The 25,557-nt window shown below is 41.0% G+C and overlaps 1 protein-coding gene across 1 annotated transcript in view; it reads left to right on the forward strand.

The window, feature by feature from the left end:
- KL (klotho) overlaps positions 1-13,715 on the forward strand; it is a 50,407-nt gene extending 36,692 nt beyond the window's left edge. The window contains exons 2-5 of the mRNA XM_050765919.1: positions 2,416-2,926; positions 3,691-3,959; positions 9,387-10,488; positions 11,451-13,715. Coding sequence (XP_050621876.1) covers positions 2,416-2,926; positions 3,691-3,959; positions 9,387-10,488; positions 11,451-11,788 — 2,220 coding nt within the window. The 3' untranslated portion in view covers positions 11,789-13,715. The remainder of the gene's footprint in view (positions 1-2,415; positions 2,927-3,690; positions 3,960-9,386; positions 10,489-11,450) is intronic.
- The last annotated feature ends 11,842 nt before the right edge of the window (positions 13,716-25,557 follow it).

Genomic DNA, 25,557 nt, shown 5'->3' on the forward strand with positions numbered 1-25,557 from the left:
ACCAGCCAAGGCAACACAGCAAGATCTCGTCTCTACCAAAAATAAAAAAATTAGCCAGGTGCCTGTCGTCCCAGTTACTTGGGAGGTTGAAGTGGGAGGATTGCTTGACTCTGGGAGGTAGAGGCTGCAGTGAGCTGTGATCACACCACTTCACTCCAGCTGGGGTGACAGAGTGAGACCCAGTCTTAAAACAAAACAAAAAAAAAGAGGGACTGAGCAGGAACTTTATCTGCCATCAGAGACCATATGTCTTTCCCGATGGCCCAGGCCATTTATCATGTCCTTGCTAAACCTCCTCCTCTGAGCCTTGTTGAAGTCCTCAAGGTTAGAAGAGTGGTCTATAATTATAAAAATTCCATTGTATGACTTCAGCTCCTGCAAAACTGACCGAGATTAAAACATTCTTTGTTTGCTTTCACTCTTGCACTCTCTGTTCAGCACTTATTCTACAGAAAGGTGCCTGGTAGATTTAGGACATGACTGTTCATAGGCCTCAAATGGGGTCAAATTAGGAAAGTCCCTTGGTTTTTGGTCTCAAGAGGTTAATTGCTGATTACTAACCTGGACTGCTTGATGGATTTTATGTTTAACTGTTGTGTTTATTTGTTTGTTTGTTTCTGTTTTATGAGACAGTATCTTTCTCTGTCACCTGGGCTGGAGTCCAGTGGTGTGAACACAACTCACTTTAGCCTCAATATCCTGGGCTCAAGTGATCCTCCTGCCTCTGCCTCCCTAGTAGCTGGGACTACAGGCACACGCCACCATGCCTGGTTAAGTTTTTGATTTTTGGTAGAACTGGGGTCTCACTATTTGCACAGGCTAGTTGTGAACTCCTGGTATCAAGGGATTCTCCCAATGTGCTGGGATTTCGGCCTCCCAAAGTGCTGGGATTACAGGCATGAGCCATCATGCCCAGCCTCTGTTTAACTGTTAACATCATGAGGTTTCCTTTCAATGAGGAAGGGAGGCCTGGGGAGGTGTGATGGGGAAGATGGAGAAGCATAGGAGACATCACAAAGCTAGCAGAAGTGTGGCACGATTAAGACCCTGGTTTCTTAGATCACATAAGCAAGTGCCAGTATTCTTTTGATCAACATTTGATTCTCCGTTTCCTTCTTAGCATATAGATAGCTGCTTCAGGTCGTGAAAAAATACATTTAGTGAAATGAAACATAGCAGATATGTTCACCACGAAACTAAAAAGAAAAGTTAGCCATAAACTATCTTATTCCATTGAAATGTTAGGCTGAACCCCTAAGAATGTTGATGAGGCCATTCTTGGGTGCCTGTACTGAACTGAACCAAGAGAGGAATATTTAGGATATGTTGAAGAGGCTATTTGGCTCAATGAACAAAGGAGTTTCTGCAGGCCCAGGGAGTGGAATGAAAATTGGCATGATCATTCTGGAGAATATATGGAGTCAAACAGAGAATGAGAATGGAGTTTTCAAAGAGGATATGTTAGGGGAATAAAGGCTGATAAACAACACTTGTATTTGTAGGAAAATAGGGAGAGTAAATCAAGGAATTCAAAGGGAAAGAGAAACTCACTTCAAGTAGGGGAGAAAAAACTCCTATAATTTTCACTCTTCTTTGTAGATAAAAAGGAAACAAATGAAAATAAGATATTAGAAGTCAGTAAGAATTTATGGGAGTATAAAGTTGGTTTTATGGATGCAAAGCCCTTTTCATTGCTGTACGAAACTCCTGGCTGCATGCAAACAATGGACATCTGATCTCCTTGCAGCTGTATTTTGCTGTTTTTTGCTCTTGGCTTGTACCTTGCACCCTGGGTCTGTGGGAAACCAGAACTGTCCCAGAGTTCTGGAGGGTAGGCCAAGGTTAGATACTGGAGTGGGTTCTTTAATTTATTGTACTGATTCTTCTTAGGGAAGAATGAAGATTGCTTGTTAGAATTTTAGCTATGAGAGATGACTCTGAAACAGTAAATTAACTCCAATGACCTGAGTCATTTTGAAAACTCCCAGTTTCAGGATAAAAAATATAATCCTATTTAGAAATTCCTGGTGTGATCACAGATGTAGCATTGGTTCTTTTCACAAAACCCGTAAATTAAAAAGTACATAATCCAAAGTCAATTAAATAGTAAGATATTATAACAAATTCTTTTATTTCATTAGCTTTTCAAAATGTGGATAACACACACTCAACCCAAGGAATTTACATTTTTCCACTGACTGCTAAAAATCAATGGAAATAACTCTAGTCCTGGTAGCACCTCACTGTGGGGTGACCTACCTTTGAAATAATTTATTGGTTCCAGCTGATTTTTACATTGTTAGTCATTAAGTTAGGCTTGATGAGAAACATATAATTTGAGTTGGGGATTCAAGTATTAGATTGCATTTCTCTTCACAACTAGAGATAAATTCGTCATGGTTTTTCTTTTCATAGGCTCATGCCAAAGTCTGGCATCTCTACAATACTTCTTTCCGTCCCACTCAGGGAGGCCAGGTGTCCATCGCCCTAAGCTCTCACTGGATCAATCCTCGAAGAATGACCGACCATAGCATCAAAGAATGTCAAAAATCTCTGGACTTTGTACTAGGCTGGTTTGCCAAACCCATATTTATTGATGGTGACTATCCCGAGAGCATGAAGAATAACCTTTCGTCTCTTCTGCCTGATTTTACTGAATCTGAGAAAAAGTTCATCAAAGGAACTGCTGACTTTTTTGCTCTTTCCTTTGGACCAACCTTGAGTTTTCAACTTTTGGACCCTCACATGAAATTCCGCCAATTAGAATCTCCCAGCCTGAGACAACTGCTTTCCTGGATTGACCTTGAATATAACCATCCTCAAATATTTATTGTGGAAAATGGCTGGTTTGTCTCAGGGACCACTAAGAGAGATGATGCCAAATATATGTATTACCTCAAAAAGTTCATCATGGAAACCTTAAAAGGTATGATTTTGGGTAAAGTTCTCATTTCCTGCCAAAGTCTTCTAGAAAAAAATCTCCAAGATTATCTAACATGAACTATGTGAATTTATATTTTTAAATCCTAATGGAGACATTCAATTTGGCAATAGTAGGAATGCATTCGTGTAACACCTTTCTCATTTGGGGTCTTGAGGAACTTGAAGTAATTTTTAAAAACCCATTTGTAAATGAGAAACTGGGTTATAATATTTGTAATTACTTAACTTTCAGAGTTACTAATCTAGATTTTTAGATTAAATTGAACATAAATCCCAGGATATCTAGCTCTCTGCACATATTTTTCAGTTCTTGTTATTTTGGTTGAGTAAAACACTTTAAAGGAAAAGGAATGTCCATGTTTCCTAGAGAAAACAGTATAAATAGATCATGCTTTTAAAGCCTTCATGTATTTATTTATTGCATCAGACACAATGCTGGGTGTCTAGGATGGAAAGTGGTACAAGACATCTTTCCAGCCCTGTAGAACATCTATTATAAATAAGGAATTATTCTGTCGAGGTGCTCAGAAATCCAAAAAAACATATTGATAGGCCTATTTTGAGGGCATTTATTTGTAGAGTTACATAGGTTTGATTAGAGTCTTTTGTCAAGAAGAGAAATCATTGGCTTACCAAACAAGAAGCATTACACTTTATTTAAGTAGGAGAACACTCAGATGCTCTTGAATCATGATGCAAGTGCCCAGCGAAGGGTCGTGTTGCTCTTGTCCCCTCTTCCCTTTGCAGCCATCAAGCTGGATGGGGTAGATGTCATCGGGTACACCGCGTGGTCCCTCATGGACGGTTTCGAGTGGCACAGAGGTTACAGCATCAGGCGTGGACTCTTCTATGTCGACTTTCTAAGCCAGGAAAAGACGTTGTTGCCAAAGTCTTCAGCCTTGTTCTACCAAAAGCTGATAGAGAAAAATGGCTTCCCTCCTTTACCTGAAAATCAGCCCCTAGAAGGGACATTTCCCTGTGACTTTGCTTGGGGAATTGTTGACAACTACATTCAAGTAAGTCAGCTGGCAAAACCTATCAGCAGTCTCACCAAGCCCTATCACTAGTAAGTAGTGCTTCCTTCCTAGGCTGATTGTCACGGCACATTGTCCGTTCTTAGAGCCAAAACCAATTCCTTATGAGCACACTAAGGATACAGTTTGGAATGTTGCACCCTGCTCTCCAGAAATCTTCCTATCTTCATCTTGTTTAAGTTAGATGCAAAGAGAAATAAATTTAAAACATATCAATATTTAAGATCCGATTAAGACAGTGAAAAGATAAAACACTCTCTTTTCACATTGTGGTTTTTGATCCTTTTTAAGGCAGTTGAGTTTTTTCACGAACAGGATCTAACACAAAACTCCAAAGCCTCCGAGTTTCAGTGGTGGGGCTGAGACAGAGGCAGGAACATGAGGCGGACTCCTCCAGAGGCACAACTGTGGGCTCCACAAATGTGCAGAGATACCCTAAGAAAGTAAACCCTAGATCCAGTGATTCACTGGTCAGAATGTCTTTTTTAGCAATAGTCTTTGAAATGATATGAAATTTCTTCAAAATGATCAACCAATATTTATTGAGCATCTTCTCAGTAGTAAGCCCTTAACATTCTTTTAAATTTCCCAAATTTTGAAGGGACTTGTTTTCCAGCATTTGATTGGATACTCTAGTAAGCACTTATTGGATGTCTAGTGTCTCCAAAGCCTTGTGTTAGTTGCTCGGGTCGCTTGGTTAAGCGGAATGCAGGTAGAGGGTACACTGAGATGCGTAAGGGCAACCTTTGCGTTCAAAGGAGCAAAGGAATCTACTGAGAGAAAACAATGTATGCACAAATGATGCAATGGAGTGAAGCGGGCATGGTGGTAAGTAACAAGGGTGGGGCTGGGGGATTGCTGCTGATAGAGTCCAAGTGTGATAGAGTCTCAAGACAGGGACAGAGTTCAGTGTCCATAGACAAGCAGTTGGCTTTGACATGTTTGGGTTATAGTAGCCAATTCATTGGTTCTGCAAATCACAGCTTGAAAGGAAACGCTTGGAAGAATGTGAAATGGGTTGCTGTTTTCTTGTAAATATCAAATTGAAATCTTTTATTTATAAGGAAATAAATTAACACTATCCTTAATACATTTTTTGCTGGTTGGGATTATTCTTCTTTTTCAGACCATCCAGTTCATTTTACAGGCAGTCTCAGACTTAAACCCTCACCTTCCATTTAAAAGATGACTGGCTCACACCTGTAATCCCAGCACTTTGGGAGGCCGAGGCGGGTAGGTCACGAGGTCAGGAGATTGAGACCATCCTTGCTAGTATGGTGAAACTCCGTCTCTACTAAAAATACAAAAAATTAGCCAGTTGTGGTGGCGGGTGCCTGTAGTCCCAGCTACTTGGGAGGCTGAGGCAGGAGAATGGTGTGAACCCGGGAGGCGGAGCTTTCAGTGAGCCGAGATCATACCACTGCACTCCGGCCTGGGTGACAGAGCCAGACTTCGTTGCTGAAAAAAAAAAAAAAAAAAAAAGACTGGATGTGTTATCTTTTATGCCAGGATATGTGAGCCCAGGAGAAAGGTTCTGAGCTCCCTCCTGTTGAGTGTGCAATTTTCTGCCCTGCTCCGACTCTCTCCTTCTCTCCAAGCCCCCTGCTATTTGAAATCTTATCCTAATTTCCCTCCTCAGAGTAGATTCCACTGTGGGGTTCAGAGAGGATCTGAGGTGGGAGAAGTGAGGGTGGTGAGGAAGAAGGGGGGAAGGAGAAAGGGAAGAAGACCTCCGCAGTCCTCCTTCCTCCCCCTCTTTACTGGGACTGGGGATAGATCGGATGGTCCCTGGTCCTTGTGCTATCTCTTGCCTGCTCCCTGCTGAGCATGGATCTCTGATAGCAGCCTGAGTCTGGCAGATTCAGTCCTTTGTAGGCGGCACAATCTCCCAGCCAGCATTGCTGTGCAGACCGTGGGAACGAATGCAGAACAAGAGTGGGGGTGTCGGAGGGAGCCCTACTTCTCCTGCTTTTTTCCTCATCCGGGGGCTGTGTGCTGGCTTTGGGAATTGGTAAGTAGTGAGAAAGTCTTAAGGGTACATCCTGTTTGCTTGAGGGATGAGAGAAACGCTGGTCAGAAGCAGTAAGTGTAGCAGTGAATAGCAAGGGAGATGGGAGATAATTCCTTTTCCTACTGCACTCTAGAAGCTATTGTTTTAGAATCTGACCTAAGGTCAGCCACTAATTGGCCCCAGTGGTCTCTCTCTCAGATCACACTGTCCTTTTTTCCTCATCAACTTGGGGACCGCACCCCTGCTGCTGGCAGAGTCTCCTCCTGTGCAGAACTCAACAAACACAAAATTAAGTCACTCTCAACCCCACAGCAGACGGACGCTTCTCTGGAAGCTCCCTGGTGGGGAAAGGCTGCAACTGCTGATTTCTTCTTCTGGTTTTCATCTCAGGCTCTGTGTTACATTGACAGGACCCTTCTCAAGCTAACTGGACACAGGTTGACTATGTCAACCTAACTGACACAGTCAAAATAAGTTCTTTGTGTGCCAGTTCTGAGGTGTGTGTGTTTTCACTTACAAACAGTACTCTACAGCTTTAAGACATTATATTAAAATCCTGAGAAGTGATTTTTAAACCACTGAACTTCATCTTTTCCCTCCTGGCGAGTATTTGGAACTTTCAGTGTTTGAGGCATGCATTTCGCCTGAACGACTTGAAAAATAATGTCCTAAGAAGCACACAACCCTGACCTTAGGCTCATTCACGTGGATTGTCACTTTACTTGGACCTACTTTCTCGGCTGAGAGGTTTGTTTTCCCATAACCACGGATGTTCATAGTTAATATAAATATCGAACTCACTATGTACTGAGGACATAGAGCCTCTTTAACATTGGTCCCTGTGAGGAGAAAGTTTCTCCCATAACATACTAAATACATGTTTTAATAGCCATTCCTCTGAAAGGTCCAACTTCACTATTTTATTTTTTAGTAAAACTTAAGTTAACAAATTAATGGAGGTTAGGTGGAATTTTGCCTCAAATGTCTTGTATTTTCTTTTTCTTTCTTTCTTTTTTTTTGAGACAGACTCTGTCGCCCAGGCTGGAGTGCAGTGGCGCGATCTCAGCTCACTGCAAGCTCCGCCTCCTGAAGTCACGCCATTCTCCTGCCTCAGCCTCCTGAGTAGCTGGGACTATAGGTGACCGCCACCACGCCCGGCTAATTTTTTGTATTTTTAGTAGAGACAGGGTTTCACCGTGTTAGCCAGGATGGTCTCGATCTCCTGATCTCGTGATCCACCTGCCTCGGCCTCCCAAAGTGTTGGGATTATAGGCGTGAGCCACCACGCCCGGCCTGTTCTGTATTTTCAAGAAACATTTTTTTTTCCTCCAGAAATGATACCGTAGTCTTTCATATTTGTTTTCAGATGGACTGAATAAAAGCTGTTGTTTTGGAACAATCACGGTAAAAAAAAGTTATGAGTTTAGTCAACTCAGAGCTCTATAAAAATAATCCAAAAAATTCCTTCAAACTCTGAACACTTCAAAAGAGAGTGCAAATATTCTCTCCTTCAAAGCTGAGGAAACATGATTTGTGGGGTGCATCACAGTGGAAAAATACTTCTGACAGCATTCCCACAGCATTAGGGGAAGTTCATGCGTGAGTGTTCTGCAAGGGACGGTTCTCCAGAAAAGGCAGTTTCCCTTTGACATGCTGTTTTTAATGACTTTCCTTTGTAAACACATTTACCTCTCCAGAGAAATAGCAGTGCATTTGCAACAGGCCCGTAAAATGCAACAAAAACTCTGCTACGGTTTGTGACCCTTGCTTTTATACAGAGCATCAGACCAAGGAACCTGTTCTGACGGGATTATTTCAGAGGGGAACACGGGCTTAGGGTGCAGTTCTTCCAGATGGATTTTTCAGTTTGCGTTCCCTCCACAGCGGACACGTGAAGGAATGATTTTGTGATTTTGATTTGATAATTTGCCAACTTTTCCTAAATACGTATTTTTATTTGGGAGGATTTTATAACATATGATTGAGAACTATAATTGGCATCATTGTTACAGAAGAATAATTTAGAAAAATTTTTTAACTATGTTAAAAATTCCACTATGGGTGGATGACAATATTGTTCTTTCCTTCCACGTTCTCCCTCGGACTTTCTGTTCTTTCCTTCCTTTCTTCCTTCCTTCCTTCCCTCCCTCCCTCCCTCCCTCCCTCCTTCCTTCCTTCCTTGCTCTTTCTTTTTTTTTTTTTTTGAGATGGAGTCTCGTTCTGTCACCCAGGCTGGAATGCAGTGGCATGATCCCAGCTCACTGCAACCTCTGCCTCCTGGGTTCAAGTGATTCTCCTGCCTCAACCTCCTGAGTAGCTGGGATTACAGGTGTGCACCACCATGCCCAGCTACTTTTTGTATTTTTGGTAGAGATGGGGTTTCACTGTGTTGGTCAGGCTGGTCTCAAACTCCTGACCTCGTGATCTGCCCGCCTCAGCCCTGCAAAGTGCTGGGATTACAGGCATGAGCCACCGCACCTGGCTTTCTCTTGGACTTTCTACCATCAGTCAGATTGAATTTATTAGATTCTGTCATTGACCCTAAACCCAACAAAAGGCAAGAGTTATGTTTATTTAACACTTCCTCTCCCTATAGCAAACCTCAATTTAGAGTGTAATTTTAAGCACAATTTAATTATAAATATCTTTTCATTTTCTTACTTTACTTACTCAGTTTTTTAAATTTGATTTTTTTTTTTTTTTTTTTGAGAGAAGGTCTTGCTCCATCACTAAGGCTGGTATAGAGTGATGTGATCATGACTTACTGCGGTCCTGACCTCCCAGGCTTAGGTTATCCTCCCACCTCAACCTCCTGAGTAACTAGGACTGCAGGCCCGTGCCACCATGCCAGGCTAAGATGGGATTTTGACATGTTGCCCCAGCTGGTCTCCAACTCCTGGCCTCAAGTGATCCTCCCACCTCGGCTTCCCAAAGTGCTGGGATTATAGGCATGAGCCACTGCACCTGGCTAACTCACTCACATTTTAAACTTTTTCTTTTTTTCATCTAGTTTTTTTTTTTATTTGAAAGTCTCATGCCATTAGTGATTTCTTATATTAAAAGAAAAACACCCAAAAATACTCTGCTTACATAATACCGACCAGCAGTGTGCAAGACTCATTAGCATTTGTCATCTGAAGTGACCAAATCCAGACTTTTGGGGGTAACATTAGAGAAACAGTTTAAGAGTTAGAACTGCGGGTAAAGCGAGTGTGCATATGAGAAAGTGGAATATTGTCTTCCTCAGGAGCTGACAATTGATGAAAACAGGTCACATTTTCAGCTAGAAAGGCTTCTATTTTTGCTGATATTCCTGGCTAGTTTTGCCAAAATAATTGCATTGAGTTACTTCCTCAGGACTGTCCAGGTGATGCTCATGTTGACTCTGCCCTCTGCAGGTAGATACCACTCTGTCTCAGTTCACCGACCTGAATGTTTACCTGTGGGATGTCCACCACAGTAAAAGGCTTATTAAAGTGGATGGGGTTGTGACCAAGAAGAGAAAATCCTACTGTGTTGATTTTGCCGCCATCCAGCCCCAGATCACTTTACTCCAGGAAATGCACGTTACGCATTTTCGCTTCTCCCTGGACTGGGCCCTGATTCTCCCTCTGGGTAACCAGTCCCAGGTAAACCACACCATCCTGCAGTACTATCGCTGCATGGTCAGCGAGCTTGTCCGTGTCAACATCACCCCAGTGGTGGCCCTGTGGCAGCCTGTGGCCCCGAACCAAGGACTGCCGCGCCTCCTGGCCAGGCAGGGTGCCTGGGAGAACCCCTACACTGCCCTGGCCTTTGCGGAGTATGCCCGACTGTGCTTTCAAGAGCTCGGCCATCACGTCAAGCTTTGGATAACGATGAATGAGCCGTATACAAGGAACATGACATACAGTGCCGGTCACAACCTCTTGAAGGCCCATGCCCTGGCTTGGCATGTGTATAATGAAAAGTTTAGGCATGCTCAGAATGGGAAAATATCCATAGCCTTGCAGGCCGATTGGATAGAACCTGCCTGCCCTTTCTCCCAAAAGGACAAAGAAGTGGCCGAGAGAGTTTTGGAATTTGACATTGGCTGGCTGGCTGAACCCATTTTCGGCTCTGGAGATTATCCATGGGTGATGAGGGACTGGCTGAACCAAAGAAACAATTTTCTTCTTCCTTATTTCACTGAAGATGAAAAGAAGCTAATCCAGGGTACCTTTGACTTTTTGGCTTTAAGCCATTATACCACCATCCTTGTAGACTCAGAAAAAGAAGATCCAATAAAATACAATGATTACCTAGAAGTGCAAGAAATGACTGACATCACGTGGCTCAACTCCCCCAGTCAGGTGGCAGTGGTGCCCTGGGGGTTGCGCAAAGTACTGAACTGGCTGAAGTTCAAGTACGGAGACCTCCCCATGTACATAATATCCAACGGAATCGACGATGGGCTGCATGCTGAGGATGACCAGCTGAGGGTGTATTATATGCAGAATTACATAAACGAAGCTCTCAAAGGTAAGGAGTCCCAGCTGAGGCAATCTCCTGAAGGTTATGTCACCAGAGGGCGTGACACTTGATTAAATCTCCAACATCAACACACACTGTTACCCTTGGAATGGAGGGCTATCCATTTCGTGCCTCACTGAAACAGTCCAAGAGATATCTAGCATTTTCCCAAGGATAAAGGAGTGTAGCTAAAAGTGGAAGACCAGAAATCCCTAGCCCCTACTCTGGATCTATGCAAGCATAGATTCTCGTTTTCCATCTTGGGTGGCTCCACGGCAGTCTTAACTGGTTCATGTACATAAAGGAGTACATAAAGATTTAACCTTACAGGGCATGGTGGCTCACACCTGTAATCCCAGCATTTTGGGAGGCCAAGGCGGGAGGATTGCTTGAGCCTAGAAGTTTGAGACCAGCCTGGGCAACATAGTGAGACCTTGTCTCTACTAAAAATCACAAAAATTAGCTGGGTATGGTGGTATACGCCTGCAGTTCCAGCTACTCGAGACACTGAGGCAGGAGGATTACTTGAGCTTGGAGGTCCAGCTCCAGTGAGTCATGATCACACCACTGCACTTTGGCCTGGGAGACAGAGCAAGACATTATTTCAAAAAAAAAAAAAAAAAAAAGGCAGGGCATGGTGGCTCACGCCTGTAATCCCAGCACTTTGGGAGGATGAGGCGGGCAGATCATCTGAAGTCAGGAGTTCAAGACCAGCCTGACCAACATGGTGAAACCCTGTCTCTATTAAAAATACAAAAATTAGCCAAGTGTAGTGGTGCACACCTGTAATCTCAGCTACTCAGGAGGCTGAGGCAGAAGAATCACTTGAACTCGGGAGGTGAAGGCTGCAGTGAGCCAAGATGGTGCCACTGCACTCCAGCCTGGTGACAGAGCAACACTTCATCTCAAAAAAAAAAAGTGATGTGCGCAACATAAGTAATAACTACTCTTCTGTCTTTTTGTTTTTCCAGCCCACATACTGGATGGTATCAATGTTTGCGGATACTTTGCTTATTCGTTTAATGATCGCACAGCTCCCAGGTTTGGCCTCTATCGCTTTGCTGCAGATCAGTTTGAGCCCAAGCCATCCATGAAACATTACAGGAAAATTATTGACAGCAATGGTTTCCCGGGCCCAGAAACTCTGGAAAAATTTTGTCCAGAAGAATTCACCGTGTGTACTGAGTGCAGTTTTTTCCACACCCGAAAGCCTTTAGTGGCTTTCATAGCTTTTCTATTTTTTGCTTTTATTGTTTCTCTCTCCCTTATATTTTACTACTCGAAGAAAGGCAGAAGACGTTACAAATAGTTCTGAACATTTTCCTATTCATTCGTTTTGAAATAATTATGCAGACACATCAGCTGTTAACCATTTGCACCTCTAAGTGTTGTGAAACTGTAAATTTCATACATCTGACTTCTAGAAAACGTTTTTGTAGCTTATGACAGAGGTTTTGAAATGGGCATAGGTGATCGTAAAATATTGAATAATGTGAATAGTGCCTGAATTTGTTCTCCTTTTTGGGTGATTAAAAACTGACAGGCACTGTAATTTCTGTAACACACTAACAAAAGCATGAAAAACAGGGATGCAACATTTGTGCAGAAATTCGAATGACAAGATTAGGAATATTTTCATCTGCACCCACTTCTAAATTTAATGTTTTTCTGGAAGTAATAATTGCAAGAGTTCGAATAGAAAGTGACGTACCAAGTAACCATTTCTCAGCTGCCATAATAATGCCTAGTGGCTTCCGCTCTGTCAAATCTAGTTTCCTATGAAAAAGAAGATGGCAGACACAGGAGAGATGACAGAGGGCGCTAGGCTGGAATGTTCCTTTCGAAAGCAATGCTTCTATCAAATACTAGTATTAATTTATGTATCTGGTTAATGACAAACTTAGAGAGCAAATTATGGAAATGTATATTTTATATGATTTTTGAGGCCCTCTCTAAACCCTGGGTCCCTGAGGGATTTATCTCACTGGTACCTTGTTGGAGGCCTTGCACATAGGAAACTTTTGATAAGTATCTGCAGAAAAATAAACATGCATCCTGTGATATTGGGCTCTTCAGGACACATAAGGCAATTGTGAAATACAGTATACCGCAGTGACTTTAGGTGGAGGAAAGGAAGAAAAAGTGCTTATTATGTGCAACATTATGATTAATTTGATAATACACCATTTTTTAGTAGACCTTGGGATAAATGACATGACCTTTCCCTAGAGAATAAGGATGAAATAATCACTCATTCTATGAAGAGTGATACTACTTTCTATTCTTTAGCTGTACTGTCATTCATTGAATTGATAGTTTGACAAATGCTTAATAAGTTCAAAAGCAATCTGGTCGGAATAACACTGGATTTGTTTTTGTGATCTCTGAGGTCTATTTTGTGTTTTTGCTGTTACTTCTGTGAAAGTGGCTTTGAACTAGTTTCACTTTGAACTTTTACACTGAAACATGCTAGTGATATCTGGAAAGGGCTAATTAGGTCTCATCCTTTAATGCCCCTTAAATAAGTCTTGCTGATTTTCAGACAGGGAAGTCTCTGTATTACACTGGAGTTGTTTTATAGATAAGTCAATATTGTATCAGGCAAGATAAACCAATGTCATAACAGGCATCACTAACCTCACTGACACAGGGTCATAGTGTATAATAATATACTGTACTGTATCATATATCATCTTTAGAGGTGGTATTTTTTTCATGAACGATAAGCTTTTGGTGATATTCATTTTAAACTGGACTTATTAAAATTGGATGCTAGAGAATCAAGTTTATTTTATGTATATATTTTTCTGATTATAAGAGTAATATATGTTCATTGTAAAAACTTTTAAAACACAGAAACTATATGCAAAGAAAAACTAAAATTATCTATAATCTCAGAACCCAGAAATAGCCACTATTAACATTTCCTATGTATTTTATTTTACATAGATCATATTGTATATAGTTAGTATCTTTATTAATTTTTATTGTGAAACTTTCTTTTGTCATTATTAGTCTTCAAAAGCATGATTTTTAATAGTTGTTGAGTATCCCACCAGAGGAATGTATCACAACTTATTTAACCATTCCTGTTTGTTAGTTTCTTATTAATGTTGATGAATGTTGTTTAAAAATAATTGTGTTGCACATTTACTTTAATTTCCTTGACTGTAAAGAGAAGTAATTCTGCTGTTTGATAAAGGATTATATTAATAATAAATCTGCCTGCAACTTTTTGCCTTCTCATATGAGTGGTTGCTAGCTAATTATTTTTTTAATGAAAAAAACTCGAGTTGACTAAGCCACATAAGATGTGATGCGAGCAGTGGAGAAATGGATGTGACTGCAAGAGACCTGACCCAGGCGGCTGGAAGATGGTAGGGGCGGGAGGTTGACCCAGGCTAGGCCACGTGTGGAGCAGAGAGAATTTCAGAGATGAAACAGCGAAATACACAAGAGCTGAAAAGGACAAAACAGAAGCCAAAGCAGCGAGAGAAGCGACCTCTGAGAACCATCCAGCTACCTTCTAATACCCGTCTCATGCTGACTCTGAGTCGGGTACAACTTCGCAGGTGGCTCGGGGTGAACTAGAGGAGGGAGGGCACCTCTGGGATCAGCCCCGGGACCGCTAGGCGGCGGCGCTGGAGGCGGGGACTTCCTGGCCCCGCGGGGCGAAGTGCACTCCTTCCTCCACCGCGTCTCAGGGCGCCGCGTTCTTTCCACTCTAGTCTTCTTCTCTGACGCTTTCCTCTGATGAATTCTGGTGTACATATAATACAGAAACCATTCTCCAGAATGCCTACACCTCTTCTTCCATTGTGGACCAATTCTACAGGGGCGCTAAGCGGCCAACTTGTGGTTCCCCGAGGTGAACTGTTTCCTACACACTTGTATTCGCCCTGCATTTGCAGCATTCCTTTGACTCCAGGTGGGCCTTTATGCCCCATTCATTTTGCCCTGGTTTGGAAGGACGGTTTTCCAGTTTCATTAGGGACACATCATTTTATCTTTGACTTCCACAGTCAGCAATTAGAATCCAGCTGGGTCCTCTTGGCTCATGCCTGTAATCCCCACACTTTAGGAGGCCAAGGCAGGAAGATCACTGGAGGCTAGAAATTTGAGACCAGCCTAGGCAACATACTGAGACCCGTCCCTACAAAAACTTCTAGAAATTAGGCAGGTGTGGCGATGTGCACCTGTAGTCCCAGCTACTCGGGAGGTTGAGGTGGGAGGATCGCTTGAACCCAGGAGGTCGAGGCTGCAGTGAACTATGTTCATGCCATTGCACTCCAACTTGGGCAACAGAATGAGACCTGTCTCTGAAATAATAACAAGAAGAATCTATTTAGAGCCTTGGAAGTTTTCCTTTAAATTATTTATAACAGTGCTGTTCAACAGATACAATACAAGCAAACCATGTATTTCATTTTAAATTTTCTAGTAGTCATATTAAAAAATAAAAAGGCATAGAAGAGATAAATTTTAATAATATATTTTATTCTTTCCAGTATATCCAAGATATTATATTTTCAACATGTAATTGATATAAACATTATTGAGATATTTTACAGTTTTTTTGTACTAAGTAATTTTGGTACTAAGTAATTAGATTGTTCTATAACATCTCCATTTAATATTTAATATTGAGCAATGCTGCTGGAAATTTGCACTTGGAAAGGAACATGTTAATTTGGAGGATGTTAGCCATCCTGGACAGGAGGACCTCGGTTCTAGAGGGGAAGGCAGAGACTACGTCTTGTCTGGTATGTATTTTTTTACAGTGTTTGGCACAGTATCTCTTACATAATATTGTTCAACAAATGTTGATTAATTTAATACATGTAGGAATGAATGACGGAAAATAAGTAGAATTAGCTCACTGCCATCACCTGTGCCCAGAGACTGGTTTAATAGAGATCAACTGTCAGCCAGCAATGGCGATGTGTTAGATGACACACAGCTCCATCCTATATATTCAGAGGAAGAAATGATAACCTGTCTTACTAGGTAGAGAGGCAGTAAAACTTACTGCTGTCCTAAGTTATCGCCTCCAGACAAATCACTAAGTGAAAGGTTGTAACTTTTTGTCTTCCCTATTCACATGTCTTTCAACTAGTCAGTAATCTTTCTGTCTCAGGCTGAGTTCTTTATCTGTAAACAGAAACAGTATTTTAGAGGAACCCTTTATGTCATCTCCAAATACTGTTTCCTAGAATGTGTAGCTTTTCCCCTCAGACCCATTGCATTTTTCCATTTTTATAACCACTAAATATTGTTGGAGTTTTGTTGGTTGCAGGACATTTCCTGGAACGTTTTTGTTTCATATCTTTGTGGTTAAACACCCATTGTCTGATATGAAGGAGAAAGAGGTCAAGAAAACCCACAGGGAACCTTGAGCAAAGGGTGGAAATGCCACTAATAATGGCAACAGGACACCTACAATATGGTGAAATCTTGTTTTGCATGATTTCTGCACACCAGAAAAGACTTGGTGACTAATCCTCAAGTCCCACGAACTCTGACTTTTTTTTTTTTTTTTTTTTAACCTACTGGGTTAGAGAGGAAAACAATTTCAACATACATATTATGGAGATAAAAAAGGCAGAGAAAAAAAAAAGAACAAGACCAGGCTCAAAATGACCTTACAGTTGGGTAGTTTTGGGTAACGCAATCCTTGGTGAACCTCAGTTTCCTCATCTTTGAAATGGGAATGTCTATCTTAGCACAGTGCTGAACATAGAAAATATTCAATACTTTGCGTATCTACCCCAGACATTTATTTCTTTTCCTAGACTCATACAACTTACTCTTAATGTGCATGTGATTTCTTGTTAATCAGATAGTTAAAGCTCAATAATGTAAAACTAGGGACTATTACAGTCAAAATGATTCATCCTGAAGTCTTCTAGTTATTTTATTTGTGACTTTGAATATACATTTTCATAGAATACCCTTGGTAAAACCAAATTTAGAAAAATGAAGTCACACATTTACTTAATAATACCAAATTATCTTCTTGGATTCAAATTTTACAAATGTTGGATTGATAGAATTCTGAAGATAATTTGGCAGAAGATATTTCTGTATCAATATGTTGTGCCATCTGCTCTTTTGAAATAATCTAATGACACAGACAAAACATTAAAATGTGTATATTTGTTATTTGGTTGGTAAATAATTGAAGGCTCATTAACTAATTTTTATGAGATTCAAAAATCTCTGGTAGACTTTCTGATTTTAGTGTAATTTTTCAATATGTTTATTTTATGGTAAAATGAATTAATGTTAAGTGACCTAATTTATTTTGTATACATTATCTTCAATAGAAACATTATCCCTTAATAAACTGCTGGAATAGACTGACCTTTTTTTCTGTTTAAAATCTCAATTGATCAGTTTGTAAAATTCAGTTTCCTTTCCATATCATACCAGTTGTTGTCTAATTATGGCCATGACCATAAATTTTGCCTAAGGCATTTCAGTTGGTTTTTCATGTGAATCAAAGCTTTGGATAATTTATATCCAAGATGTTAGATGGCAAATTCTATAGTGTTCCAAGGTCACAGTATTGCGTTTAAGACATATTGGTTTTATAACCATATTTTTCCCCTTTAAATTATGAGTACTGTGAGTCTCTGGTAAGTAGCTCCAAGGCTTCAAAATATAACATTTCAGTCAACAGGGGGCAGTAGTGGTAAGCCAGAGAGGACGCAACAGAGACATAATTAGAGGAAGATGGATGGGTCAGATAGAGATATTTTATTAGTAAAAGATGAGATTGAACCAACTTTTATTCCAAATTGGTACCATTTTAAATGTTCTTATTTTAACTGTGCCTGTTATGGGCCTAATCACCAAAATAAACACAGTGTGGGGTTACTATGACCATCAGGTTGACAGAATGAGCTGCAGTGTTGGCAACATGGCTGCAATTGGTTCACTCAGACAGAGGGGAGGAGATGAGGGAAACCAGAAATTAGGTAATGGGCTTGCAGCCCTGGGGAGAGCCCCAGCTGTGCTGTGTAAATGCGGATGACCAGGTCTTTTCCCCTCCCAGCCCACACTTTGGAAAGTGCCTATGGGAGAAGATGGCGGCAGCACCCATGGCTTGGCAAGGAATCACTCCCGAGTGATTCTGACACCCTGTTCTTGGAGAACCATGGGGCTATGTAGAAGGGTGTAGTCAAGGGCAGATCCAGTGAATATAAGAAGGCGAGAAAGACCAGCGCACAGGCAGTTGAACTAGAAACAGGAAGGTCGGCATTGCAGGGCGTAGGAGTGAAGCATTTCCAGCTTGCGTCAAGAGGACTGTTGGAGAAGCCAGCCGCTGGAGGGGAAGCTCGGGGAGCGTTCCTCCAGGATACGAGGAAGGTAGTGTACAAAGACGCTGAAAAGGCTGGGGATGGTTTCGGGGCTTGTGGGAGTGGGCCCAGTGGAGGAGGGGAGGAAAGCAAAGGACAGAGGAGAACTGTAGGCAAGGAATTAAAGTGTGTCCAGAAAGTCAGAACATGCCTGGGTTGAGAAAGTGGAATAGAAGGGCAAGGCGGGGATATGCCAGCTTCCAAGAACAACAACAGAGGCCCCGGGCCCAGGTTTTGGGAGGAGCAGGCTCTTATATTGTGGAGGAAGCCTTAAACCAGATAGAGATCCTCCATTTTCTAGTTCTACTTGCAAATTTGCTTTATAACCCAGAGCAAGTCACCTAACCCACTGGGCCTCATTGTTTTCTTGTCTATAAAAAGAGGAAGTTAATCAGGACCAGTGCTTTTCTACCTTGGTTACACATCAGAATCACCTGGGATTTAAAAAATTCCTCAGACTAATGAAGCCAGTTTTTCTGGGGGGCGATGGAGCTAGCTCCCAGGTGATTGCAGTGGGAAGCTGAAATTGAGAACCAGTGATCTAATCAGTGCGTCGCTGACTTTAACATACATATGAGTCACCTGGGGATCTTGGTCAAATGCCAATTCTGATTCTGGAGGTCTAGGATGGGCCCAAGGGTTTGCATTTCTAACAACCTCCCAAGAGTGCCCATGATGCTTGTGTTCTGTGGACCAGTTTGAGTAGCAAGGGGCTAAGGGCCTTCTGTGGTTGATTGAGGGATATAATTTGTTCTAATAGGGATAACAAGAGACACAGAGAGAAAAGAACTGTTAGTCTGTTGTTATTGAGATGGTATCATAGAAAGTGTCAGAATGCAGCAAGCGCCATGGATGACAAAGAGGTACTGATTTAAGGCTGACACAATTAAAACATTAAGACTCGATATCCTAACAAAAAAATTCTCACTTGAAATGCATAACCGTTGTTTGAAACAGACCTATTTTTTCTTTAACTTTTATTTAGTATTTTAAGTTCCGGGGTACACATGCAGGATGTGCACGTTTGTTACATATGTAAATGTATGCCATGTTGATTTGCTGCACAGATCAACCTATCACCTAGGTATTAAGCCCAGCCTCCATTAGCTATTCTTCCTAATGCTCTCCCTCCCCTTGCCCCACCCCTGACAGGCCCCAGTGTGTGTTGCTCCCCTAATGAGTCCATGTGTTCTCATCATTCAGCTCCCACTTAGAAGTGAGAACGTGCAGTTGTTCGGTTTTCTGTGAAATAGACATTTTAGGTGCAGATGACTACAATTAAAAAATTTTAAAACAGACTTCAAAGTCCAAATGACCACACTTTTTAAAATTGGAAATAACTTTAATATAAAAAACACGAAAAAAGGACAAAATTATCTGCTTTTTTTTCTTATTTTAACATGTTGGAAGAGTAACTAAATCAAGAGCCTTATGCTGGAAACATCCTATATGCTCAAGCATCTTCTGGTGATGTGCATTCAATATGAGATAGCAAAAATAAAAAATAGCAGATCTGTATGAGAATGCGCATAATATTATGTACATGTTTACTGATAACATAGATAAGATGTGAATTAGGAGACAAATGTTTTAAATTTATTGGAACTTTTATCATTAAAAATGTATTTTAAAATATATGTTGAATGAAGACAGAACGAAGCTAGTCTTGAAGGGAGATTGCTGGGTTGGGCAGGTTGAAGTCTGAAAAAAAATAATAGTTCTGGAACAAACTGTCTGAGCCTGTGATAGACCTGCTCTTTCTCACCTGGAGACATTCTGAGACCTAGGTTTAATTGCCATTTCTTTTCTGTGTTTGGTGCGTCCATTTGTCATGCACCCACCTTCCAGGGCTATTCGAAAGCTTCAGGGTATTAATGTCGTAGGAGAAAGTAGTTTGTCAATGTAAAAGCATTGTCCAGATGTAAATTATTATCATCTGGCTCTCTCTCACACTGAATCCACTTCTGCGACCTCTAAAGAGATAGAGAAAGAAGAAGAATCAGTGAAATGTTATCATGCTTATGAAGCAAACTGTGGGACTCTTACCAACCCAATTGCAGTAGAAATGCAAAATAGACTCTCTATTGTCTGTTGTCTCTTCAGCCCTTGACAGCAAAGCACACATCTACACTGTGCCCAGCCAGGCCCATCACTCACATCACAGGATGGCCACTGCGTCTAGTTTTCTTCAACATAGACCTAAAAGCCTGGATGACATCATCATCGCTCTTGTGATTTTTTTGTGAAAGTGAAGTGGAAATTGTACATGTTTGATGTCCATACAGGTGACTTGCGCTGCTATTTTTGAAGGCCTTTAAGGATATTGTGTTAACCAAGAAATTCATATTTCTGTTCAAAATATTTTGGAATATGAGTGACACAAGTGTTTTATTTTTGCATACAGGTTACACAGTATCATAGTAAAACTACTTTGTAAACTGTGAATTGTTCAGTGCATTCCTGGCGGATGTCTGTTGTTGGATGTCTATTCAGCCTTCAGCCAGATAGATCTGAAAGGCAATATTCATTATCTTTCCCTTCTAATTGGCTCTTCATTTCTGTTTCCCTAATTTACCCCAGTAAACCCTTGGAGACATTCAGGCGTGAAATGCTATGGATTCTTTTCACTGTGGTATTTGCAGCATCCACCGTTCAGCTGGGTACTTGCTGCAATTGTCCTCTTTGCACTTTTTGCATAGACTTTTCCAATAATCCCTAACTGGTTTTCTGGTTTGAAAAAAAGGACAAAATTATCTGCTTTTTTCTTATTTTTAACATGTTAGAAGAGTAACCGAATCAAGAGCCTTACAGCAAGCACCATTTTGATTAGGTCACTTGCCTCTTCCGTGAGTATCTTTGCATCCTCCTCCCAACTGGTATTTGTTCTCAGACCTCTCCTCTCATGTCCCCTGGCCTGGTCATCCCCAAACCTCACTCAACATTAGAATTAGCACCTACCACCTCCTATGGGACTTGTGTGATTGTTTAATCCCTTCCATTTGATTATAAAGTGCTCTGAGGCAACGACTTTATTTGCCTTGTTACTCCCCAGGACACATATTAACTGCCTAATAAACATTTCTTGTATGAATAAATGCCTAGTGAAAAGGGCATAGGAGTTTATTACAGGTGGTTCTTTAAAAGGAGTTAACTGTTTTTCCAGTTACCTGGGGCTCCATTGAACTCTATTATCTGGCATTTTGCCAATCACACTTCTCTTTAACAATATTCATGATGATAATTGGTGTTCATGGTGATTACCCCAGGGCTGTACAAAATCTTAAAAGGCCTTCTCAGTCATTTTTTTAAAAAGACCATATGAAGATGTTTGTTTCTCGTTAAAGGATTCATTATATGTATTATCATAGATTATCAATTTTCAAGGAATTAAAACACAATAAAAATCACAGTAATGTCACATTGTACATGAATCTTCCTTTGATGATTAGCTCATTCGACAAATAATTAGCACACACTTAATATGTGCAAGTTAATAGAGTTATTAAGCAGGATATTCTACTCCAGTCAATTTATATATATTCAAAATGACTTTTTCATTGATTGTGCTAGATAATACTGGTTTACTGTAAATGGCATACAGTGTTACATTTAATCACTTTTTTCCAATATACATTAAGCAAAATTATGGCTCTTTAAAATAGTTTTTTTATAGAGCAATTACTAAGAAGTATACTTATTTCTTCATAAGTATAGAACTTATGAAGAAAAGTTCTATAAATCAAATCTGGTTCTTGGTTCTTTCTTCAAAGATACCTGAGAACGGTTGGCTTTCTGGTCTGTTGGTGCATTTAGTCCCTGCTTCTGGACCTTGAGTGACAGCATGGCCACAGCTCTTCTCCCCATGTCTGCTCAGTCTGGGACAGGGTCGATCTGGCAATGCAGATTCTGCCTAGGCACTCGAAGCAGCGGCTCTCAATCTTGACTGCACTTTGGAATCACTTGGGGAATTTTAAAAACCACTGATGGCAGGGATTCCAATTTAATTGGTCTGAGATGTGGCGCTGAATCTCTTTCATGGCTCCAGTGTCACTGGAGCCTCTCCCAGGTGACCCTGACTCCTGGGAGCCCAGTAACACATCCTCTGTCATCCTATAGCCCAGGGGAAGCAAACTACTGTTTGCTACTCTTAGTGTTTCCTTATCATCCCTGGTTGGCTTCTCAGCAATTCCATTACCCACCGCATAACCAATTCTGTGTATAACATTCCCTCTGTGGTTTGAATCCCAACATGGTTTCTCTTTTCCTTGTTCAGCTTTTCATCAGATCTTAATACAGCTGGTGGAGAAGGCAATAAAAAGTGGGATAAGCACTCTATGGGGCGACCTTGGACAGCCAGGCCTCATCCTGGGTGGGGGACAGAACAGGCTTAGGCCCGTGGAGACAGGGGAATGGGTAGGACACAAGTTTCATGACCATTTCTAGAGGCCACTCCTTTAGAGCCAGAGACACCTGCAGATACTCTGTAACACAAATCTCATGGGAGAATTTAACCAAATATTACAACTTCAGCATTTTTGAGAATTTGATTTCCTTGTAACAGGTCACACATATATTTTATAAAGTCCGTCAGGAAGAAATTAATTTTTAACATGCCTTTCTATTGGCATCTAGGGTTGATGAATTAACCTGAATTAACCTTTTAGTCCATACTAGCAAAGCTGATGAAACTTCAATGTGAATTTCTTTTTAAATTCTAATTCCTTTTTACAGAACCTTCTTGTTGGCTTCGACTTCAAATCCATGACCAAATATTACGTAAGGTAGGTTTGAAAAGCCTCATCTCACTTCAAACAAAACAAAACACTCAAAAAATGTCTGCTCTTTATCTTGTGTGGGTAAGAGGAGGTGCTGTGTTCTGTATTACTTATCTGTGTTGTCTCACTGGAGCTCTGCTGACAACTGACAGGTAAACAAGAGGAAGCAATTCCAGTTATCAAATGAAAGCTGCACGTATTTGTTGGTGATATATACAGGGACACTCAGGGCCTTCTTTCACGTAAGCACAGGGTAGATGATATGCAGACCCAGAGCCTTTTCTTCACACACACACACACACACACACACACACACACACACACACACACACACACACACACACACACCCTCAGCTGATTCTGCAGCAGCCTTCACCCAGCTGTACTATTTCTGCTGTTTTGCAGACCCCTTCAGAAAGCAATAGTAAACATGCTCTACATCTAATAGAAAGAGTTATGCAAGTCAAAGCTAGCATTTTTGTCTTCTTAGGAACATCACCGCTGTAAGCTAAGAGATTGAACCCCATTTATTTAGAACTGGAGTGTAACAAACACTTATCAAGCCTTATGTTTGAAGATATTCTATTATCTTCATTTTAAAGACAAGAAAACAGGTATACAGAGGTGAATAACATGCTGTTTTAGTCTGTGCTGCTATAACACAAGACCACAGACTGAGTAATTTAAGAACAGAAATGTATTTCTCACAGTAATGGAGGCTGGAAGTCTAAGATCAAGGTGGCAGGATCTGATGAGGGCCTTCTTGCTGCATACTCACATGGTAGAAGGTAGAGGGCAAAGAAAGTGAACTAGCAGAATGCTTTGTGAAGCCTCTTTTATAAAGACCTTAATCCCATTAATGAGGAAGAAGCTCTTATGGTCTAATCACCTATTAAAGGCCCCACTTCTTAATACTATCATTGGCAACACCTGAATTTTGGAGGGGCTCTATTCAAACCACAGCTTATGCCAAAGGCTTCCAGTAGGAAAGGTGAAGTAGGAATAGGATTTGAATAGGCAGAATTGCTCCAGAATTTGCACTCTGAATTACACTATGAACTGCATTTATGGCCATGGTGATTTCAAGGGCTAGATAAGTCTGGTGTTTCTCTATGCCTGAGCTAATAACTCCTGGAGAAAATTAAGGACTCAGAAAGACCCAGCAACTAATTTAAGTCATTAGTGACTATTCAAAGCTCTGTTCACATTGGTTTCCTAGGAAAGACAGCCAACTTGTTTAGAAAGAGGAGAGACAATTGCTGGCTTAGAAAGCTATACAAAGCCTTTATTGTTTCTAGGAGGAGAGACTGTAACCGAAGATTGATAAGACAAATTACTTACTAGCTTGGCAATACAAAGTGCATTAAACACTTCAATTCAAACCACTAGTGACTAGAGGCTGGGAAAGTGGAAATTACCATTGCTTTATGCCCAGGCTCCCAGACAGGGCTGGCTTCATGGCAGTGTCACCTGTGTAATTGCATGGCTTAATGTTCTTCTGTGACCGGCTTGACATTCTTAGTATGACTTCCTCTTTGGACTTGTGTTTTGTGATGATGTCTGTGGGCCAGTGTAGCCTGCGCATAGGCAGAGGGCATATGCCAGGCAGCAGTGCACACATGGATGAGTGTGGTGAGCAGCAGCCCAGGGCAGGTGGGCGGGGTGCATACACAGCGGTTGGCCGGGTCTCCTGTGCGCGCCTCGGGGAAGTCCAAGCTACAGTGGTTTCTGAGGGGGTGGCCAGCCCAGCATCTGTAACAGCAGCAGCAGCAGAGGTGGCAATGGTAGCTCCACAAGTTATAGGAAATTTCAGAGGCAACGTTAAAATAACATTATATAATATTGTATTGACCAGACACGGTGGCTCACACCTGTAATCCCAGCACTTTGGGAGCCAAGGCGGGCAGATCACTTGAGGCCAGGAGTTCAAGACCAGCCTGGCCAACATGGTGAAACCTCCTCTCTACTAAAAATACAAAAATTAGCCAGGCATGATGGCACATGTCTATAATCCCAGCTACTTAGAAGGGTGAGGCAGGAGAATCGTTTGAACCTGGGAGGTGGAGGTTGTGGTAAGCCGAGATCATACCACTGCACACCAGCCTGGGCAACAGAATGAGACCTTGGCCCAAAACAACAAAACAGAAAACAACAACAAAAAAGAACATTATATAACACAGTATAAATTCACATTTAAACTTAACTTCAGACTTACATAAAACTGATTCGGACAGAGATAAATCTTTTAGAAAAATTGTTCTGCAAGAATCTAGATGTAAAAAAATTTACATTTTGATGTAATGCATCAGAAACTTATCCCAATGTACTATCCTGAAATAATCCCAGTAATGTTTTCACAACCAATAACATACTCTTAATAGCTCCAGTAACAGTTACATACCTAGGAAGATACTTCTTAAAATTAAAAGTTATCCAAAAATTGTTTGTAATCTTGCATTTGCAAAAGTGACTGATATTGCTTTTAATTATATGCATGTATTAAAAATAAAGTTGCTAAATGTATAGATGTTGACAATCTAATATATTTCTAGACAAGTAAGCTAGAAAAATCTCACAATCAAATCAAGATACCACATTAATAGAATACAATCACTTATTACATAAGATTGTAACACCAAAATATTATTTTGCAAATATACATGTTTATATTGCTATTCATGTACCACTATTACTTTTTTTGGAACAAGATTCTTTTCTTTTTTGAAATGGAGTCTCACTCTGTAGCTCAGGCTGGAGTACAATGGCACAATCTCGGCTCACTGCAACCCCTGCCTCCCAGGTTCAGGTGATTCTCCTGCCTCAGGCTCCCGAGTAGCTGGGGTTACAGGCGCCCACCACACCCAGCTAATTTTTGTATTTTTAGTAGAGGCAGGGTTTCACCATATTGGCCAGGCTGGTCTTGAACTTCTGACCTCAGGTGA

This window comes from Macaca thibetana, chromosome 17 (assembly GCF_024542745.1).
Source record: "Macaca thibetana thibetana isolate TM-01 chromosome 17, ASM2454274v1, whole genome shotgun sequence".
Taxonomy (NCBI): Eukaryota; Metazoa; Chordata; class Mammalia; order Primates; family Cercopithecidae; genus Macaca; species Macaca thibetana.